This window comes from Haliotis rubra, unplaced genomic scaffold (genome assembly GCF_003918875.1).
Source record: "Haliotis rubra isolate DU_JTF1 unplaced genomic scaffold, ASM391887v1 Scf404, whole genome shotgun sequence".
NCBI classification, from domain to species: Eukaryota; Metazoa; Mollusca; class Gastropoda; order Lepetellida; family Haliotidae; genus Haliotis; species Haliotis rubra.
In genome coordinates this window covers 187,065-211,906 of record NW_025767085.1, presented here as the reverse complement: position 1 = coordinate 211,906, position 24,842 = coordinate 187,065, and the positions used below count along the sequence as shown (strand labels likewise).

Here is a 24,842-nt window from a genome sequence, read left to right as displayed (position 1 = left end):
CATTGATAACACGTGGACGTCGGACATGTAGGTTCCATCTGTTTCATTGATAACACGTGGACGTCGGACATGCAGGTTCCATCTGTTTCATTGATCACACGTGGACGTCGGACATGGAGGTTCCATCTGTTTAATTGATAACACGTGGAGGTCGGACATGCAGGTTCCATCTGTTTCACTGATAACACGTGGACGTCGGACATGGAGGTTCCATCTGTTTCATTGATAACACGTGGACGTCGGACATGCAGGTTCCATCTGTTTCATTGATAACACGTGGACGTCGGACATGTAGGATCCATCGATTTCAATAATAACACTTTGATGTCGGACATGGAGGTTCCATCTGTTTCATTGATAACACGTGGACGTCGGACATGGAGGTTCCATCTGTTTCATTGATAACACGTGGACGTCGGACATGCAGGTTCCATCTGTTTCATTGATAACACGTGGACGTCGGACATGCAGGTTCCATCTGTTTCACTGATCACACGTGGACGTCGGACATGCAGGTTCCATCTGTTTCATTGTTAACACGTTGATGTCGGACATGGAGGTTCCATCTGTTTCATTGATAAAACGTGGACGTCGGACATGGAGGTTCCATCTGGTTTCATTGATAACACGTGGACGTCGGACATGGAGGTTCCATCTGTTTCATTGATAACACGTGAACATCGGACATGCAGGTTCACTGATAACTGGACGTTTTCCATTGATTGATACACGTGGACGTCGGACATGCAGGTTCCATCTGTTTCATTGATAACACGTGGACGTCGGACATGCAGGTTCCATCTGTTTCATTGATAACACGTTGACGTCGGACATGGAGGTTCCATCTGTTTCATTGATAACACGTGGACGTCGGACATGGAGGTTCCATCTGTTTCATTGATAACACGTGGACGTCGGACATGGAGGTTCCATCTGTTTCATTGATAACACGTGGACGTCGGACATGGAGGTTCCATCTGTTTCATTGATAACACGTGGACGTCGGACATGGAGGTTCCATCTGTTTCATTGATAACACGTGGACGTCGGACATGGAGGTTCCATCTGTTTCATTGATAACACGTGGACGTCGGACATGGAGGTTCCATCTGTTTCATTGATAACGCGTGGACGTCGGACATGCAGGTTCCGTCTTTTTCATTGATAACACGTGGACGTAGGACATGCAGGTTCCATCCGTTTCATTGATAACACGTGGACGTCGGACATGCAGGTTCCATCTGTTTCATTGATAACATGTGGAGGTCAGACATGCAGGTTCCATCTGTTTTATTGATTATTCGTGGATGTCGGACATGTAGGTTCCATCTGTTTCATTCATAACACATGGAGGTGGGACATGTAAGTTCGATCTGTTTTATTGATAACACGAGGACATCGGACATGCAGGTTCCATCTGTTTCATTCATAACACGTGGACGTCGGACATGTAGGATCCATCTATTTCAATGATAACACGTTGACGTCGGACATGAAGGTTCCATCTGTTTCATTGATAACACATGGACGTCGGACATGGAGGTTCCATCTGTTTCACTGATAACACGTGGACGTCGGACATGGAGGTTCCATCTGTTTCATTGATAACACGTGGACGTCGGACATGGAGGTTCCATCTGTTTCACTGATAACACGTGGACGTCGGACATGCAGGTTCCATCCGTTTCATTGATAACCAGTGGACGTCGGACATGCAGCTTCCATCCGTTTCATTGATAACACGTGGACGTCGGACATGCAGGTTCCTCATGTTTCATTGATAACACGTGAACATCGGACTTGGAGGTTCCATCTGTATCACTGATAACACGTGGACGTCGGACATGGAGGTTCCATCTGTTTCATTGATAACACGTGGACGTCGGACATGCAGGTTCCATCTGTTTCATTGATAACACGTGGACGTCGGACATGGAGGTTCCATCTGTTTCATTATAACACATGGAGGTCGGACATGTAGGTTCCATCTGTTTCATTGATAACACATGGATGTCGGACATGGAGGTTCCATCTGTTTCATTGATAACACGTGGACGTCGGACATGGAGGTTCCATCTGTTTAATTGATAACACGTGGACGTCAGACATGGAGGTTCCATCTGTTTCATTGATAACACGTGGACGTCGGACATGGAGGTTCCATCTGTTTCATTGATAACACGTGGACGTCGGACATGTAGGTTCCATCTGTTTCATTGATAACACGTGGACGTCGGACATGCAGGTTCCATCTGTTTCATTGATAACACGTGGACGTCGGACATGGTGGTTCCATCTGTTTAATTGATAACACGTGGAGGTCAGACATGCAGGTTCCATCTGTTTCATTGATAACACGTGGACGTCGGACATGGAGGTTCCATCTGTTTCATTGATAACACATGGACGTCGGACATGCAGGTTCCATCTGTTTCATTGATAACACGTGGACGTCGGACATGTAGGTTCCATCTGTTTCATTGATAACACTTTGACGTCGGACATGGAGGTTCCATCTGTTTCATTGATAACACGTGGACGTCGGACATGGAGGTTCCATCTGTTTCATTGATAACACGTGGACGTCGGACATGGAGGTTCCATCTGTTTCATTGATAACACGTGGAGGTCGGACATGCAGGTTCCATCTGTTTCATTGATAACACGTGGACGTCGGACATGCAGGTTCCATCTGTTTCATTGATAACACGTTGATGTCGGACATGGAGGTTCCATCTGTTTCATTGATAACACGTGGACGTCGGACATGGAGGTTCCATCTGTTTCATTGATAACACGTGGACGTCGGACATGGAGGTTCCATCTGTTTCATTGATAAACACGTGGACGTCGGACATGGAGGTTCCATCTGTTTCATTGATAACACGTGGACGTCGGACATGCAGGTTCCATCTGTTTCATTGATAACACGTGGACGTCGGACATGCAGGTTCCATCTGTTTCATTGATAACACGTGGACGTCGGACATGGAGGTTCCATCTGTTTCATTGATAACACGTGGACGTCGGACATGGAGGTTCCATCTGTTTCATTGATAACACGTGGACGTCGGACATGGAGGTTCCATCTGTTTCATTGATAACACGTGGACGTCGGACATGGAGGTTCCATCTGTTTCATTGATAACACGTGGACGTCGGACATGGAGGTTCCATCTGTTTCATTGATAACACGTGGACGTCGGACATGGAGGTTCCATCTGTTTCATTGATAACACGTGGACGTCGGACATGGAGGTTCCATCTGTTTCATTGATAACACGTGGACGTCGGACATGGAGGTTCCATCTGTTTCATTGATAACACGTGGACGTCGGACATGGAGGTTCCATCTGTTTCATTGATAACACGTGGACGTCGGACATGCAGGTTCCATCTGTTTCATTGATAACACGTGGACATCGGTCGGACATGGAGGTTCCATCTGTTTCATTGATAACACGTGGACGTCGGACATGTAGGTTCCATCTGTTTCATTGATAACACGTGGACGTCGGACATGCAGGTTCCATCTGTTTCATTGATAACACGTGGACGTCGGACATGGAGGTTCCATCTGTTTCATTGATAACACGTGGACGTCGGACATGGAGGTTCCATCTGTTTCATTGATAACACGTGGACGTCGGACATGGAGGTTCCATCTGTTTCATTGATAACACGTGGACGTCGGACATGGAGGTTCCATCTGTTTCATTGATAACACGTGGACGTCGGACATGCAGGTTCCATCTGTTTCATTGATAACACGTGGACGTCGGACATGCAGGTTCCTCATGTTTCATTGATAACACGTGAACATCGGACTTGGAGGTTCCATCTGTATCACTGATAACACATGGACGTCGGACATGCAGGTTCCTCATGTTTCATTGATAACACGTGGACGTCGGACATGGAGGTTCCATCTGTTTCATTGATAACACGTGGACGTCGGACATGTAGGTTCCATCGATTTCATTGATAATAACACTTTGATGTCGGACATGGAGGTTCCATCTGTTTCATTGATAACACGTGGACGTCGGACATGGAGGTTCCATCTGTTTCATTGATAACACGTGGACGTCGGACATGCAGGTTCCATCTGTTTCATTGATAACACGTGGACGTCGGACATGGAGGTTCCATCTGTTTCATTGATAACACGTGGACGTCGGACATGGAGGTTCCATCTGTTTCATTGATAACACGTGGACGTCGGACATGGAGGTTCCATCTGTTTCATTGATAACACGTGGACGTCGGACATGGAGGTTCCATCATTGATTGGACGTTGATTCCATCTGTTTCATTGATAACACGTGGACGTCGGACATGCAGGTTCCATCTGTTTCATTGATAACACGTGGACGTCGGACATGGAGGTTCCATCTGTTTCATTGATAACACGTGGACGTCGGACATGCAGGTTCCATCTGTTTCATTGATAACACGTGGACGTCGGACATGTAGGTTCCATCGATTTCATTGATAACACTTTGACGTCGGACATGGATGGTTCCATCTGTTTCATTGATAACACGTGGACGTCGGACATGGAGGTTCCATCTGTTTCATTGATAACACGTGGACGTCGGACATGGAGGTTCCATCTGTTTCATTGATAACACGTGGACGTCGGACATGCAGGTTCCATCTGTTTCATTGATAACACGTGGACGTCGGACATGCAGGTTCCATCTGTTTCATTGATAACACGTGGACGTCGGACATGGAGGTTCCATCTGTTTCATTGATAACACGTGTTCCACGTCGGGACATCGGACATGGGTTCCATCTGTTTCATTGATAACACGTGGACGTCGGACATGGAGGTTCCATCTGTTTCATTGATAACACGTGGACATCGGACATGCAGGTTCCATCTGTTTCATTGATAACACGTGGACGTCGGACATGTAGGATCCATCGATTTCAATAATAACACTTTGACGTCGGACATGGAGGTTCCATCTGTTTCATTGATAACACGTGGACGTCGGACATGGAGGTTCCATCTGTTTCATTGATAACACGGTGGACGTCGGACATGGAGGTTCCATCTGTTTCATTGATAACACGTGGACGTCGGACATGCAGGTTCCATCTGTTTCATTGATAACACGTGGACGTCGGACATGCACCATCTGTTTCATTGATAACACGTGGACGTCGGACATGGAGGTTCCATCTGTTTCATTGATAACACGTGGACGTCGGACATGGAGGTTCCATCTGTTTCATTGATAACACGTGGACGTCGGACATGGAGGTTCCATCTGTTTCATTGATAACACGTGGACGTCGGACATGTGGTTCCATCTGTTTCATTGATAACACGTGGACGTCGGACATGGAGGTTCCATCTGTTTCATTGATAACACGTGGATGTCGGACATGCAGGTTCCATCTGTTTCATTGATAACACGTGGACGTCGGACATGGAAGGTTCCATCTGTTTCATTGATAACACGTGGACGTCGGACATGTAGGTTCCATCTGTTTCATTGATAACACGTGGACGTCGGACATGCAGGTTCCATCTGTTTCATTGATAACACGTGGACGTCGGACATGTATGGTTCCATCTGTTTCATTGATAACACGTGGACGTCGGACATGGAGGTTCCATCTGTTTCATTGATAACACATGGACGTCGGACATGGAGGTTCCATCTGTTTCATTGATAACACGTGGACGTCGGACATGGAGGTTCCATCTGTTTCATTGATAACACGTGGACGTCGGACATGGAGGTTCCATCTGTTTCATTGATAACACGTGGACGTCGGACATGTAGGATCCATCGATTTCAATAATAACACTTTGATGTCGGACATGGAGGTTCCATCTGTTTCATTGATAACACGTGGACGTCGGACATGGAGGTTCCATCTGTTTCATTGATAACACGTGGACGTCGGACATGGAGGTTCCATCTGTTTCATTGATAACACATGGAGGTCGGACATGTAGGTTCCATCTGTTTCATTGATAACACGTGGACGTCGGACATGGAGGTTCCATCTGTTTCATTGATAACACGTGGACGTCGGACATGTAGGATCCATCGATTTCAATAATAACACTTTGATGTCGGACATGGAGGTTCCATCTGTTTCATTGATAACACGTGGACGTCGGACATGGAGGTTCCATCTGTTTCATTGATAACACATGGAGGTCGGAGATGTAGGTTCCATCTCTTTCACTTGATAACACGTCGACATCGGACATGCAGGTTACATGTGTTTCATTGATAACACGTGGACGTCGGACATGTAGGATCCATCGATTTCAATAATAACACTTTGACGTCGGACATGGAGGTTCCATCTGTTTCATTGATAACACGTGGACGTCGGACATGTAGGTTCCATCTGTTTCATTGATAACACGTGGACGTCGGACATGGAGGTTCCATCTGTTTCATTGATAACACGTGGACGTCGGACATGCAGGTTCCATCTGTTTCACTGATAACACGTGGACGTCGGACATGGAGGTTCCATCTGTTTCATTGATAACACGTGGACGTCGGACATGGAGGTTCCATCTGTTTCATTGATAACACGTGGACGTCGGACATGTAGGTTCCATCTGTTTCATTGATAACACGTGGACGTCGGACATGGAGGTTCCATCTGTTTCATTGATAACACGTGGACGTCGGACATGGAGGTTCCATCTGTTTCATTGATAACACGTGGAGGTCATACATGCAGGTTCCATCTGTTTCATTGATAACACGTGGACGTCGGACATGTAGGTTCCATCTGTTTCATTGATAACACATGGACGTCGGACATGGAGGTTCCATCTGTTTCATTGATAACACGTGGACGTCGGACATGCAGGTTCCATCTGTTTCATTGATAACACGTTGACGTCGGACATGTAGGATCCATCGATTTCAATAATAACACTTTGACGTCGGACATGAAGGTTCCATCTGTTTCATTGATAACACATGGACGTCGGACATGGAGGTTCCATCTGTTTCACTGATAACACGTGGACGTCGGACATGGAGGTTCCAACTGTTTCATTGATAACACGTGGACGTAGGACATGGAGGTTCCATCTGTTTCATTGATAACACGTGGACGTCGGACATGTAGGATCCATCGATTTCAATAATAACAGTTTGATGTCGGACATGGAGGTTCCATCTGTTTCATTGATAACACACGTGGACGTCGGACATGGAGGTTCCATCTGTTTCACTTGATAACACATGGAGGTGGGACATGTAGGTTCATCTGTTTCATTGATAACACATTGAGGTGGGACATGTAGGTTCCATCTGTTTCATTGATAACACATGGATGTCGGACATGGAGGTTCTATCTGTTTCATTGATAACATGTGGACGTCGGACATGTAGGATCCATCGATTTCAATAATAACACTTTGATGTCGGACATGGAGGTTCCATCTGTTTCATTGATAACACTTGGACGTCGGACATGGAGGTTCCATCTGTTTCATTGATAACACATGGAGGTCGGAGATGTAGGTTCCATCTCTTTCACTAGATAACACGTCGACATCGGACATGCAGGTTACATGTGTTTCATTGATAAGACGTGGACGTCGGACATGTAGGATCCATCGATTTTAATAATAACACTTTGACGTCGGACATGGAGGTTCCATCTGTTTTATTGATAACACATGGAGGTCGGAGATGTAGGTTTCATCTGTTTCATTGATAACAGGTGGACGTCGGACATGGAGGTTCCATCTGTTTAATTGATAACACGTGGAGGTCAGACATGCAGGTTCCATCTGTTTCACTGATAACACGTGGACGTCGGACATGGAGGTTCCATCTGTTTCATTGATAACACGTGGACGTCGGACATGGAGGTTCCATCTGTTTCATTGATAACACGTGGACGTCGGACATGTAGGTTCAAATTGTTTCATTGATAACATGTGGATGTCGGACATGGAGGTTCCATCTGTTTCATTGATAATACGTGGACGTCGGACATGGAGGTTCCATCTGTTTTATTGATAACACGTGGATGTCATACATGCAGGTTCCATCTGTTTCATTGATAACACGTGGACGTCGCACATGTAGGTTCCAAATGTTTCATTGATAACACATGGAGGTGGGACATCTAGGTTCCATCTGTTTCATTGATAACACTTGGACGTCGGACATGCAGGTTCCATCTGTTTAATTGATAACACGTTGACGTCGGACATGTATGATCAAACGATTTCAATAATAACACTTTGACGTCGGACATGAAGGTTCCATCTGTTTCATTGATAACACATGGACGTCGGACATGGAGGTTTCATCTGTTTCACTGATAACACGAGGACGTCGGACATGGAGGTTCCAACTGTTTCATTGATAACCAGTGGACGTCGGACATGTAGGTTCCACCTGTTTCACTGATAACACGTGGACGTCGTACATGGAGGTTCCATCCGTTTCATTGATAACCAATGGACGTCGGACATGTAGGTTCCATCCGTTTCATTGATAACACGTGGATGTCGGACATGTAGGATCCATCGATTTCAATAATAACACTTTGATGTCGGACATGTACGTTCCATCTGTTTCATTGATAACACGTGGACGTCGGACATGGAGGTTACATCTGTTTAATTGATAACACGTTGAGGTCAGACATGCAGGTTCCATCTGTTTTATTGATAAAACGTGGACGTCGGATATGCAGGTTCCATCTGTTTCATTGTTAACACGTGGATGTCGGACATGGAGGTTCCATCTGTTTCATTGATAAAACGTGGACGTCGGACATGTAGGTTCCATAGGTTTCATTGATAACACGTGGACGTCGGACATGCAGGTTCCACATGTTTCATTGATAACACATGAACATCGGACTTGGAGGTTCCATCTGTATCACTGATAACACGTGGACGTCGGACATGCAGGTTCCATCTGTTTAATTGATAACACGTGGACGTCGGAAATGTAGGTTCCATCTGTTTCATTGATCACACGTTGACGTCGGACATGGAGGTTCCATCTGTTTAATTGATAACACGTGGAGGTCAGACATGCAGGTTCCATCTGTTTTATTGATAACACATGGACGTCGGACATGCGGATTCCATCTGTATCACTGATAACACGTGGACGTCGGACATGGAGGTTCCATCTGTTCCATTGATAAGACATGGAGGTCTGACATGGAGGTTCCATCTGATTCATTGATAACACGTGGACGCCGGACATGGAGGTTCCACACGTTTCATTGATAACACGTGGACGTCGGACATGGAGGTTCCATCTGTTTCATTGATAACGCTTGGACGTCGGACATGCAGGTTCCGTCTTTTCATTGAAAACACGTGGACGTAGGACATGCAGGTTCCATCCGTTTCATTGATAACACGTGGACGTCGGACATGCAGGTTCCAACTGTTTCATTGATAACATGTTGAGGTCAGACATGCAGGTTCCATCTGTTTTATTGATTACTCGTGGATGTCGGACATGCAGGTTCCATCTGTTTCATTCATAACACATGGAGGTGGGACATGTAGGTTCAATATGTTTTATTGATAACACGAGGACATCGGACATGCAGGTTCCATCTGTTTCATTCATAACACGTGGACGTCGGACATGTAGGATCCATCTATTTGAATGATAACACGTTGACGTCGGACGTGGAGGTTCCATCTGTTTCATTGATAACACATGGACGTTAGACATGCAGGTTTCATCTGTTTCATTGATAACACATGGAGGTCGGACATGGAGGTTCCATCGGTTTCATTGATAACACGTTGACGTCGGACATGAAGGCTCCTTCTGTTTTATTGATAACACGTGGACGTAGGATATGCACGTTCCATCTGTTTCATTGATTACGAATCTAAAGTCTTACAACTCACTACAGAAAACTCCTCCAGAAATTTCCAGATTTTATATTTTTTCATTATTTTTGCATGGCATGTTTTGGAATAGTTTAACATTGTATTAACACTGCATCTGTATCAGGTGAATGGGCCAAGATATCAAGTGCGTTGCCTTACCTCCTTTCTCCACATGGCACACCATCAGTACAACGCCAAAGCTGAAGATGGTGTTTAAGAACATCTCAGTGTTTCTGAAAAAACAAAACAACCGGAAAAATAACTTACAATAAGTATAACAATATATACGTTTTAAAGGTCAGTACAGTACACACAACAGTTATGATTGTGCGAGGTTGGTATCCCTAGTCGAGGCAGCTTATTGCAGTCAGTTTAGTTGCCTTGCATACAAATAAATGTAATAGTCGAAAATAGAAGGGGCAAATAATATATTGCATTTTGAACGAAAAGGTCACATCGTTTTTTTGCAGATGTTGTCCTTACTTAGCGAGTTTAATTAAAATCCATTCAAATCCCATGGATAATTATACTGTTTGCAACCATCCTGCAGGATGAATGACGTCTAGAGACGCAATCACTGATGTAATAACCTCATATAATATTAGTATCTACGCGTTTTCAGTTTATACTCATTTGGGCATACTTGCACATCTTGAATATCAAGACAGATAGAGTGATTGAGTCGACAGGATTTCTATGCACTGTAACTTAGGGAGTGTGCAAATCAGTTAATTACAGAAATAAGGCATCGACTAAGTGTAATGGCTGAATCTGAAACTGGAAATACTCTGTATCAACAGAACATGTTGGCAGTGTTTTGTAAGGGTGTATCAACAAGGAAAGATGAAAGGTGTGCAGTAACCAAATTACAAAGGATAAATAATAGGTCATAACCTAGCATATCATGTTCAAGACGTGATCTGTAGAGCCTGAGTTAAAAATGATATCAGAACAACTGCCAATCTGAAATGTTCAGCACACTGAGATGTTTCACAGTAAATTTCGAACTTTAACCTGTCCATGTTCACGTGCAAAACATGAAAACATGGGGGGGCTGATGTGTGTGTGTGTAGTCGGCGTCTATACTACAGCTGAGTATGTTGGTATGTTGGTATATCCATCAAGCATCACTTTATCACATCGATTTGACATGGAGGAAAGTATTTGCAGACGTGATGATTTCTCAGTTCATTCTGAAAATTACAGAGCATACAGAAGTACAGGAGATGGAGACTGTCTGTATAATTCAGCCTCCTTATATCTCTGTGGCAATGAATCTCTTTCCAAATGTCTTCGCATTTTAGATAGTGCAGAACTTTATTTGAAACGGGGGCCTTATACTCTCTCTAGTCCCAACTATCACCAGCATGATGTCAAGGTGCAAAGGCCAAGGAGATGGAGCTTATATAAACTTGTTGCTTTCAGATGAGGGTTGGAGAATATTTGATGAATCAAAGGATTTGGAGAGAGCAATATTATTTGAAGCTCAAAAGAACTGCCGTGACAAGCAATGGTGCTCATTTCTACATATGTGTGCATTAGGAGAGGTGCTGAAGGAGTACTGTGAGATTGTGTCTTTATACTCTGATGTCCAATATGCACTGAGGTCAGTTTTGAATGGAACTTTAATTAGTTCAGAACCTCGTAGTATGTACATCTGTACATTTTATGGACTCGAGCCAGCATGCTTGACAACAGACCTGGAGCTATCTCCCAGCCAAATCAGTTTGTACACTTTTTCATTTGCTTGTAAGTACAAAATAAAGCAGTGGTAAGTAGATGAACAACATGTTGAGAAAAGGAGAAAGAAAAGCGAGGTGTCAAGAAACATTCAACTGCCCAGCAAGGAAAAGATAGTGAAAATGAATCAATGAATGAAAACACTTGCACACCATCTGTTTCTGATTTCAATGCCAGTGAAGACTCAAAGGAATCAATCAAAGGTGACTCATTTAAAAGTGCAAAGTATTTTGATGCAAAGGAAACAAACATTCCAGATGTTGGTAACCAACCACACCAACCACAGAAACTATTTCCTAAACGTAAGAATGGTACTCACAAGAGAACATACCAGACTGGGTGGTTCCAGAAATGGAAGTGACTTCATTATGATGAACACTCAGATAGGGTCTTTTGTTTCATTTGCATAAAAGCAATCAAAGAAAATAAACCCTCAAACCCTTGCACAGAGAAAGCTTTCATTTTTGACGAATACAACAACTGGAAGAAGGTTACTGAGAAATTTGAGAAACATAAAAAGAGTAAAAGTCATCAAGAAGCAGTTGAAAGAGTAATTGTATTGCCTCTGCATACAAAAGACATTGGTGATTCGGTGTCAACAGAGTTTGACGAAGCTTGAAAGGAAAACAGCCAATGTCTTCTAAAAATCCTGTCATGTCTACAGTTTCTTGCTCGTCAAGGACTAGCTCTCAGAGGTGACAAAACTGAGACTGATTCAAACTTTCTTCAGTTACTTGTCTTCCAAGCCAAAGATGATCCCATTCTGAGTAATTGGTTGAAAAGGAAAACAGATAGGTATACTTCGCCTGAGATACAAAATCTCCTTCTTGATATTATGGCAAACACAGTCTTGCGAGAGGTGATACAACCTATTCACGAAAGTACGTTCTTTTCAACAATGGCAGATGAATGTGCTGATGTGTCTGATAAAGAGCAACTTGTAGTCTGCATCAGATGGATTTATGAAAACTTTGAGGGACATGAAGAATTTGTTGGATTCTACGAGGTTGCTAACATTGAAGCTTAAACCATATTTGAGGCAATCAATGATGTACTCCGGGGGTTGAATTTGAATTGGTCTCAAGTTAGAGGACAATGTTATGAGATGGCTGCAAATATGGAACTGGGCCAGTTCTACCAAGCACGAAACGGCCACCCAAGAGAATAGAGCACCTGGAGCACCTCACCATGTACCTCAGACAGTAGAGGAGTATTACAGACAAGTGTATTTCATGACTCTAGACTTGGGCAGCAGCTGCATCAGATACAGGTTTAATTAACCTGGCCATATGCTCTACCAGAACCTGGAGACTCTACTCCTCAATGCTGCTGCAGGAAAAGACTACAAATGCGAATTTGACTTTGTTTCCAAAATGACACCTGGCTATATGCTCTACCAGAACCTGGAGACTCTACTCCTTCATGCTGCTGCAGGAAAAGACTACACAAGCGAATTTGACTTTGTTTCCCCCCACCACACACACACACACTTCTGAATAGGTGCTACGGGCCCGCAAGGACACGCGGACACGATCATTGGCCCTAGTGCATTGTCCCTGTTGTAGCGCCAATTTAACTGTTCATGTACAATATGCATTGGCGTTAATGTTGGCGTAGTGACCATCCTCATGGCATTGCATACCCACCCCGCATTCCATATTTGGTCAGTCATATTACTATAAGGCAATAGTATCGTGTCTATTGGTTACTGTGGACAATACAATCGACAATTAATACTAAAAGTTCTTTTGAGGTGAGGTGAGGTGAAATTGGGTTTCACGTCGTGCTTGAGAATATTTCGCTCATATGACGACGTGCATGCGTGTGTATGTGTATGTGCGGCTGCTTTTACTAGCCCAGACTGAAGCTGGTTTTATAGTGCTAGGCCACTGAGATACCACGCCGCAGTGAAGCATGAATACCCCACTCAGACACACTATACTGACTCCGAGCCGACCAGTCCTTGTTGTACCCATTAATGCCGAGCGCCAGGCAGGGACCAACAAGTACCATATTTTAACGTCTCTAATGGTATGACGCGGTCGGGGATCGAACCCGCAACCTTCCGGGTTCTTTTGAACTTTCATTGAACTGTCAGAATAACCTCTGCAAACGTGCACGAAGGCATTGCATGGTTCACGAGGAATATGACTAGGTTGTGGGGTTTTGGTTCCCAAACCGTTCACAGCTGACAGTCATTTTCCAAGTTGATTTGACGAACGTTTGAAAATGACTGAAGACCACATTGAAGATAATGTTTTGAATTGGCGGGGTTCGAACCCCCCATTCCCCCTTGAAAATTCCTGGATCCCCGCCTACGCCTTTGGTGGTCGTAAGAGGTAGTCATGCACACTGACTTCGTACCCCAAACGGTGGGACGCATTGCTCAGAACATAGATCACTGCATTGTATGGTCCAGAGTCGATTGCTATGAGGGATGATAAGCAACAAAGGGGCAAAGAATAAAAGATAAATATATGGAAACGATTCGGTGTACATCAGCTTGAGACATGTAATGGTGTACGAGGAAAGTGTATGTGTCTACTTACCAAGTTCTGCCGAATAGATGTTCCAGGTGCTAGGCCGAAATCTGAACTGGGTAGTTGCAGCCTCCTTCAGAGATGTGAAGAGACTGATGGTTGTATGAGGCAAGGAGCTTACATACGTATTACCCCGCCAGTAAGATTCGCCGAAGTTTCTCGTTATGCATCAGCGCTCTTGATGAGTGAGACAGCTTCAAAATAGGTGTGTATATAAGCTAACAAAAGACATTCTTACTTGATATATATAGAACAAATTTATACAAAATGTGTTTCGTCACGCTGTGTAATCACTAAATGCATATGAGCACTTTTGCCAGTCCGTTCTGTAAGTCCCATAAACGACCCACAGCAATATGAAAACAACGATGCAGGAATCAAGGTCTTAACTAACGGCCTGGAACATATCAAATACTGATTTGACATATTTACATCGTAATAACTGTATACCTTAACATGCCGCCGCCGCACGACAGTAGGACTACAGTGCGATGTTAAGAAACAAACACTGCTTCTACCAATCACTTAGTCAAGCAGTAAACCTGATGATCTGTTAAATCGTGTGCGCTGAGATAATGTTTTACTTTAAAATTTTGGTCTGTGTAATAAACTGTAAATATACACATATATAGCTTATTGCTTAATTCATATTTGGGCTATAAAAATAATATGATTATAACCCATGTCTTAAATTGTAAACTATATTGTAATGCTATAACCTGTGTATATAGTTGTTTACTTTTGTGACTTCTGTGTGTATATTGTACATACATATATGGTTAAGATATCTGTATGGTAATTCGACATTCCATGTCATCGTTATAAAGTGTTTCAATATTAAATTGTTTAATATTCGATTTTTTAATAGTTTTTTTTGGCTTCATTTAACATATTTGGCATTCACGGCATACGTCTCTTTGCAGTCATTGTTTAAGTTAATTACTTTATGCCTGCAAAAATATTCCTCAATGCAGAACCTTTTCTATCAAAGAGGCGTGAAACGAGGTTAAAGTCCGCATGTCTACCATAAAACTTCTTGAAAGATTTACTGAGGTCTTGGATGTTGTAAATGTCATCAAACAACTTCTGAGCAAGAATGGTAGGACGGTCTTTGAAATCCTGATAAACAGAGCACTCATGATCGTACATCGTAAATTATAGGATATTTATATAGCGCACATATCCACGCAACTAGTACATATTCAAGGCGCTGGGTTATTTCACCTCGATCATTGGATCAATCTCAACGGCACAATATATTATCAATCTCAACTCCCTTGGGATCATACAACTCTTGCAGACACTAGGCGCACCAAGTTATTGCGGCTTTCCCATCCTTACGAGGCACACTAAATGATGATATGAGAAACACAATTGAAAGGGATATTGATTTAGATGAAATAACCTCTGCAGTCAGAAATATGAACAATAACAAAAGGTTCAGGAATTGAGGGCTTTCCAATAGATTTTTTTCAGCTTTTTTTCTGGAAAGAATTAAACGTTTGAATTTTCAGATTTATTTAAAAAGTCTCAACTAAAAGGAAATTGTCTTTGGCCATGAAAAGGGGAGTTATAACTTGTATCCCTAAACCAACTAAAGATAGATCTTTTCTAAACAATTGGAGGCCAATACCTCTCCTAAATGCCCTTTATAAGATAATCAGCACTTGTATTACAAACCGGTTAAAGAAAACATAGGACTCACTTATTCATGGTAATCAAACTGGATTTATTCCAGGCAGAATATTATTGAAAACACAGGACTACTATATGAAATCATGTTTGAAACCAAAAAAAGAAATATCCCAAGTTTATTATTTTTGATTAAATTCGAAAAGGCATTTGATACTGTCTCAAAAAGTTTTATTGATTTAGTATTGGAAAAAATTGGTTTGGGCCCTCAACTAAGGAGCTAGACAGACCTCTTAACTTTAGACACAACATCCTGTGTAGTTCAAAATGGCCATTTATCATACTTTTTTACAAATGAAAGTTGGTGCAGACAAGGGGACCCCATATCCCCTTACCTATTTCTCTTTGTAGCTGAAGTTTTAGGTTGATGATAAGAGCAAATAAGGACATAAAAGCAATTACTATAGATGATAAAGAATACAAACTTGGACAATATGCTGATGACACAGAATTACTGTTAAGAATTACTGTATGCTGCTATCAATACATTGAATACCTTTTACAAGAGGTCGGGTCTTAAGATAAATATTGATAAAACTAAAGCAATCAAGATAGGAACAAAAGCGGCTAGTGATGAAAGATTATGTAATGATATAAAAAAAGAATGGCACAGACATCAATTTGAGGTATTAGGTATCAAATTTACTTAAACACTATGTGACTTATGGGTGATTAATACTAGAAAAAGGCTTGAAGAAACTAATAGACTTCTGGCAGTCTGGAGAAAAAGGCATTTAACATTAATAGGAAAGATTACAGTTATCAAAACATTAACAGTTTCAATATTAGTACATGTTTTTAACACATTTCCCAATCCACCCAACACTTTTATTACTTCACTTGAAAGAATATTCTTTAAATTTATTTGAAATGGCAAAAACGATAAAATCAATAGAGAAATTATGAAAAGATGAAAAAAATTGGGTGGGCTACGTATGATTGATATACAAACGTTTATTGAAGCTTTAAAAATCTTCACTTTGAGATTACATTGTAGAATAATCACTGCAGATAATCCATGTATTATACCCTTCAATGATTTATTCAACGTTTTTGATATCAAAACCCTTATTGGATTAATGTTCTAAAGGCATGGGCTAAATATTGTAAGAAGACTGATGTTGATGCAGATAACATTGATGATATCCTAGCCCAGCCTTATGGTTTAATCACAGATTAAAAGATACTCATGACTTCATAAAACACTGGGATGAGAAAGGAATCTTAACTATTGAAGATATATGTGATAAATCTGGAATAATGCCTTTTGTAACATTAAAACATATATATGGTATAGGAGGAACAATGTAGAATTACAATTATGTTATACACATCTTGCCTATATCCTGGAAACAAACTATTAGAAACAACAGGGCGATACCTATCAACAATATGAACATTACCATTTGTAACAAAAGCCTCATTACAGTTATAAAAGGATCAAGACTTTTTTATGATATACTTTTTCTGATGACAGTAAACTTAAGGTATGTTCGAAATGGGAAACACGTTTTCATTGTGACTTTGAATGGCATAAGATATTCAGTATTTATAGACATAGTTTAAAAGATTTTAAACTTCTTAATTTTCAGTTTATATTCTTACATGGAATAATATATTCCAAAAGGGAGCTTTTGAAAATGAAACTAATAGATTCTGACATATGCAGTTTTTGTAATGACCTACAAGAAACAATCTGTAATGTATACTGGAATTGTAAGGAAACCAAGACATTTTGGAATGAGCTTAAGATCTGGATCAATAAATACCTCAACAAAGAAATCATAATAACAAAATATCTGTTTTGATTTGGTACTTCACAATTCAACAAAATACTAAACCATATAATTTTCTCTGCAAAGAGACATATTTATTTATGTAATATCAAAAAACAAAACAAAACAATTCCCAATTTAATTAACTATCTGAAAACCTTAGATTTCATCTTTCTTGCAGAAGTAAAATATTTCCAAAAGAAACAATGACATGGAAAATTTTGAAAAAAAAAAGTTTTCCTCTCATCCCATATCTCAATCAAGTATTGTACTCACCTCATTTCGACCTCGTTATGAACCAAGAGTCACCACCCGAACAAACAATGGCTGCACCTGAGTCTTATGGTGGCTGATTAGGGCCATCGCTTTCTCGCCTTAAAATTCGGAGGCGAGAAAGCGAGAAAGCGATATCACGAGACGAGAAAGCGATATCACGAGACGAGAAAGCGATAGCACGAGACGAGAAAGCGATAACACGAGACGAGAAAGCGATAGCACGAGACGAGAAAACGATACCATTACGCGAGAAAGCGATAGAGCGAGAAAGCGAGAAAGCGAGAAAGCGATAAAGCGAGAAAGCGATAGAGCGAGAAAGCGATATACCAAGGCGAGAAAGCGATAGAGCGAAAAAGAGATATACCAAGGCGAGAAAGTATGGTGGCTGATTAGGGCCATCGCTTTCTCGCCTTAAAATTCGGAGGCGAGAAAGCGAGAAAGCGATATCACGAGACGAGAAAGCGATAACACGAGACGAGAAAGCGATAGCACGAGATGAGAAAGCGATAGCACCAGACGAGAAAGCGATAGCGCGAGACGAGAAAGCGATAACGCGAGACGAGAAAGCGATAACACGAGACGAGAAAGCGATAGCACGAGACGAGAAAGCGATACCATTACACGAGAAAGCGATACAGTGAGAAAGCGATAAAGCGATAGAGCGAGAAAGCGATATACCAAGGCGAGAAAGCGATAGAGCGAAAAAGCGATATACCAAGGCGAGAAAGCGATAGAGCGATATAGTGAGAAAGCGATAGAGCGAGAAAGCGAGAAAGCGATAGAGCGATAGAGCGAGAAAGCGATAGAGCGAGAAAGCGATAGAGCGATATAGCGAGAAAGCGATAGAGCGAGAAAGCGAGAAAGCGATAGAGCGAGAAAGCGATATTTCACATAATTCTGCCCTGTCTGCACATGACGTCTAACCTGCGTATGATTTAATCCAACAGGAGGCTTTATTTTCAATTGGTTTAGTCGTATAGAAACAACATGAACATGCTTTCAAATTCTGTGGCACTTTTCTAATTAATCCTTTAACTTGTCCAAACAATAATCCAACAATAACTCCAGAAACCGAGTGTGTTTTCGTTGAAATAAATGAGTGCTCTTAAAAAGTCTGTAAAAAGGATACCAATCATTTAATTTATTGTTACATCACTTATTAGACCTGGATTAATTCCTGGCTTGCATTTCTTTATTGTCATTTCCCTTGTTAAATGCCACCATTGTTATCTCATTATTCATACCGGAATTAACAATCCCTGGCTTCCATTTGTCCATCCACCCTACCAATTTAGCGCTAATTAAGTACTGGCTTCCCTTGTTATCTTATCACTGTTGTTTCAAATGTACGTCTTTAGCTTTCTGTTTCCTAGTTTCTAGTCTCTTCATTCACCTGATGAAGGATAAGAATATACTCCGTAACATCGTGTTCCAGTGCGGTGTTAAACAACAAACCAACCAAATGAACTCCTCGTCGGGCTTTATTGCTTCAGTGATGGAATTTTTATACACCCTGTGCCTTTCATCTGGTCTTTTTATGTGTGCCTATTTCACACATACATATTTCTACTTTTATGTGAAAAAGGTTTTGTTCTAAATGTATGTGCCATCGTCTTCCATACTTCTACAAGAATGGCTTGTCTACATACTTATATGTCTGTCTGTCCCCATATCCCAGCTATCTACTTGAGACAGAGCCACAAGTCATCGACCGACGTGATAGGTGTTTAACAAAAACGTAATATAATTATTACTTGGGGAATAAAGTACTATATCATATCATACACCTGTATATTGAAAATAATTTAGTTTAGATGGGGAGTTGAGAAGTTGGACGTAAGAGGGTTGGGAACTTGATTGCGTATAAGTTCAACTAAGTAAGTAATGTAAAGTATATTGTGACTTATTGGTTGTGAAACGTGCGGTGTGTGGCCTTGACATTGTGAGTTAGTCTGGATAATCGAGTTTAAACTGTAACGTGTGGCTGGATAGGGATGTTTTAAAGGGTTTATTCTGAATTTAAGGGTGTTTTTGTTTGTTTGGTGTTTTGATATTTTGTTTTCAGACCCAGTATAGTAGTTATTGAGTAATTTGGTTTCTTCTAGTAACTACTATCTAGTAGGTACTAGTCTTTGCACCTGTGGCTTTTTTTATATATTGTAAGTAGTTTTAATTGGGGATAGAGAAGGACGGGAGCGACTCACTCCAGTGTGTACATGATAAATGTTTTGTAGATGTGTAGGAGGGTTTATTTGGCTGCAGTGACCTCAATGCTCACAATATGAAACATACATTTTAGAAAGTCCGATATGCTCATGTGGACTAGCAAATGAGGACAATTTTCACTTTTTCTTTACTTGTCCAATATATACTGTAACTCGAAATAACATGTACTTTTACCAAAAAAGATATACATTAGACTCAGTATTATTCGGAAATGTCCATGCAACTGCACCTGTAAATATGCAGATTCTTGAATCTGTTCATTTATATATCGTAAAGTCAGGCAGATTTGACGCCCTATTCTCAAGATAATGATTGTTTACTCTCAACCTATGATGTCGATATACCTCTCTTCTTTTGGACTATGTACAGCGTATACATGACTAACAGCCAAACTATGTAATTGTTATTTGTTTTTGTAAGGGAGAGGTGTTTATATAAGCTTACAGCTTGTTCACCGATCCCTATTCAATTTCATTTGAATAAAAATATGTATAACCATTTGTCTGCATCCCAGTGAATGTCACCTATTGCTCTCATTCTATTTCAATCGTTTTGACATGAGTTGACCAAGTTATAAACAAGATGATACAGGTAGATAGTTCCATATATTGAACGAGTTTCAAGTCCTCCTCTGGAAACGAAAATGTTACGAAAGGTTAATTGGATACACGCGTCACCAATCAGCTTATCAAAACCTATGCGACCACGTCCAACTGTAGCCCATTTCTTTACTTTTATTCTCAATAGACCACCAATAGTGGTATAAGAGTACATATCGCACACATCAATTATTACATACAGTCAAAATGGCGGCGGAGGGTAACAATATATTGTAAGAAACCAGTTGTTGGTATAACATGTCTATTATCTAACTTTTGTCAGAAGAAAACGTGGGGGAAAAGATGGGTTTTGATAGATATTTTGATGGCAGAACGGGTTTGAAATTGGCGGACCAAAATGTCGCTTACATTATAATAAAGGAGTTGTATATCCATATAACTTTCCCCGTTGTTCAGCACACCAACTTCTAAATGCCATCCAAAGAAGTTCACTATATATAGCTAGACCAGCGTTTAACTGCGTACTATTTTCAGCTTTGACTAGACGAACGTTTGACTGCATCCTTTTATTTGCTTAGATTACACCATTGACTGTGGAATGGTTCAGTTACTACATTGAGGTACCAAGGTGCTTTAATTACTGTCACGCGCGTCTCCTCTATCTTTGGGAAGGAGCGAATTGGGTTCATGTAGGTGAATTACTTCAGTTAATAAATGTCATCGTCTTTATTACTTCAAAGAAACTACAGCTGTATTTTGATCACCCTGAAATACAATAAAGTGACATAAACATAAACGGTTAAGTTCCCATGCCTCATTTCTAATTCCTCCACCTATAACCAAACAGCGAGAACTGATAATTATTTATGAATTGTCTACATACGGCTCATTTATAGTGTCACATACTTCAAAACTCTCTGAATGTGATGTATATGTAATAAACTGAGCTGCAAAAGAAACGCAAGCTCCAATTTGTTTGAAATGTAAGTTGGAATTGAACTGATGGCGTACAATATGGCGTCACAAAACTATCAACAATGAACCTAAAACATGAATATTGCTCTTAGGCGACATATATTTAAATACACACACTCACTCAGTGATTTTATTTTAGGATGATGGTTTGGATGTGGTTGATTGTCTTAGTGCTGGCCACTCATGGTGGAAATCACCATGAAAATATACTCGTCACAATGCCTTATTTGTCATAGGTCCCTCCCGTTCATCTGGCACTTCCGACACATTTGTCACACAACATCATAATTCAAAGAAAACCATAGGAAAGAACCAGTCAGACTAGAAAATTCGGAAACTTTTGGAAGCAGTACACATCAAGAAGATACGATCCGCTCTCAACAGAGATGAAGGATAGTACATTCCCAATGCCTACCATCACTTGATAAAGTAATCAATAATATTTCTTGTGTACATTATCTGTTTCAATTCAACTATGTACATCAAACCCATCTTTTGTATATACAACGACATTAGAACCTATGTCGAAACGTCGCCTCCACAGAATAAAAGAAGTTGTATATCCATAATAATTGTCATTATTCTTCATCAACTCAACATCTAAAATGCCCATCAAAGAAACAATTCAATTGGTTGGTGTGATTAAGTTGGTTAAGACAATTCGAATCCAGTCATGTCATAAAATATGTAATTCCTTAAGTCACATCACAAAATGAACGTTTCCGTTATTTCACGATATGACTATTGCATACGTGCAAATTGCATGTCAAAGGAAAGTCTACATCTCTATTAGATATTCTTTAAACGTCAAGTCATACACCGCCATTCGTGGGCAAGAACATTACTGAAAACCATTTAATACTATCCAGAAATTACGATTGCGACTGAGCTCCCGTTTGTAGTCGATCATGTGCAGACAGCACTGAATTGTGGGTAATATCGCTTTCTCGCTCTATCGCTTTCTCGCTCTATCGCTTTCTCGCGCAATGATATCGCTTTATCGTCTCGTGCTATCGCTTTCTCGTCTCGTGCTATCGCTTTCTCGTCTCGTGTTATCGCTTTCTCGTCTCGCGTTATCGCTTTCTCGTCTCGCGTTATCGCTTTCTCGTCTCGTGCTATTGCTTTCTCGTCTCGTGTTATCGCTTTCCCGTCTCGTGATATCGCTTTTTCGCTTTCTCGCCTCCGAATTTTAAGACGAGAAAGCGATGGCCCTAATCAGCCACCATAGAGTCTTTCATTGACTTGCTGCTGCCACTGAGAATGTAGGAGATTCGCCTGCTCTGAGGAGTGTATGGGACCAAATAACCCGGAATCGTTTTCGATGGGTTGGAGTAACACCTGGACGACCGTTATTTTTTCATGTATTGTGACATATGCATCGACGACAACATTTGCGATGTAGCAGCACCGTACAGACACAGCAGCGAAACTGGTGCATGATTTCGTCTTCAACCCTCAACGTAGAGAAAAGCACAGACTGTCTACAGACATCGAAATGAATGGTTTGCATTGAACTGCGTTGGATAGATTGTCAAATATGGAGAATCTGACTCGGTGATGGTTCAGGGCAAACTGACGACGTATCGCAAAATGAACAACGTCAACATCACCTTCTCCCGATTATCAATCGATAGTGGGAGTTTCGTTTTTAATCGAGATATCCGAATCTGAACCCAATAGAGCACATGTGGAAGGTAACACGATACGTGCGTCAAAGCCAACATTTGAATGAGACACTTGCACATCTGGCCAACTTGTTGCAGAAACAATGAAGGATAAAGAAGACAGAATTTGTTGACTTAATCTGACCAGGTGTAATGTCGTGATAACAGCACATGGGGGGTCACACAAAAGGTACTGATTGGAACTCCCCATCCCACCCCAGCTCCTCATTTGCGCACGTGACTTACGACCAAACAAAGTCACTATTATCATTACGTCCGCTGAAAATGTCACTATCACCATGCTAATTTTCGTCTATGGATCACTCACTTTAAATGAAATTTACACATTTTAATGGACACAGTAATAATTTTCAAAGCCTTCACAAACGTTTTGCTTTTTGTTTGAATGCATTATGATTCTGGTCCCTGTCATTCATTTTAAAGCATTGCTAACTCTTCAAAGCATCTGAAGAGACTGCTTCGCTCACCTGCACAGTCGGATTTCTCGTGATCAGTTGAAACCAAATCAAGTCCCAGTACACGTCTTTTCGGTGACGAGTCAACTTCACATACACCATATAATCATATGCATGAGTTATAGTATTGTAAATAGTATATTTGCTATGAATTCAGTATAACATATCGATAGGAACCACATAACATGTCGATAGGAATCACATAGCATGTCGATAGGAATCACATAACATGTCGATAGGAACCACATAACATGTCGATTTGAATCACATAACATGTCGATATGAATCACATAACATGTCGATAGGAATCACATAACTCATGTCGAATAGTAATCACATTGGGATTTGTCGATCATTTTGTAATCACATTTGGATATCGATCTTCCATAAAATCTTTAAAACAACAGTTCATCTTAACTTCGCATATTGGTAATATATGTTTCAAGTCCAAATTGCTCGATTTGAATCTATTGTAAATCATTTTGTCCTGGAGGCAAATTTGGTCCTAGTTTTCCCTCTTTTGTCCATTTTATCTTCATCATAAAATGTTTTTTAAAGCAACATGTGAATATGATGCTCTTTGACATCTTCGCATTCTTTGCTTCTATATGTCTCTGCACTGTATTGTAAATACTTTTCTGCATTAAAACATCATGAAACGCGCGTCATTCTGCATTCGGATTTGATACCAGAATGCGATTTGGTATGTGTTTTGTTAATTTGTTAACATAATTTGTTGAAGCTAATGAAACATAATGTATGATATTACATTTCTGGAAGAGATGCATGGGTATGTATTGAACATATACTCTGCAAAAAAAGAAACGCACAGGTGAAAACTCAGGAATGTAAACACTTTATTTTGTTTCCAAATAAAAAGCTTTAACTAATGATCGCACGAACGTAAAATTTCACATGGATGTTGTCAAAGTCAGCTTTACAACATGCAGCTATCATTTGTCTCTGAAACCATTGCACCGGGCGTACAGATGGCGTGGAGGTCAGTACCTGTTGTGACCACCTCGAGCTTGCAAC

General features: G+C 41.0%; 1 protein-coding gene across 1 annotated transcript in view; it reads right to left on the bottom strand.

The window, feature by feature from the left end:
* The window catches only part of LOC124287663 (integumentary mucin C.1-like), a 32,537-nt gene extending 14,606 nt beyond the window's left edge, over positions 1-17,931 (bottom strand). Inside the window, exons 1-2 of the mRNA XM_046724166.1 lie at positions 17,907-17,931; positions 10,043-10,116 (exon numbers count right to left, since the gene is read on the bottom strand). Of these exons, the coding sequence (XP_046580122.1) occupies positions 10,043-10,116; positions 17,907-17,911 (79 nt within the window). The 5' untranslated portion in view covers positions 17,912-17,931. The remainder of the gene's footprint in view (positions 1-10,042; positions 10,117-17,906) is intronic.
* Positions 17,932-24,842: the final 6,911 nt, after the last annotated feature.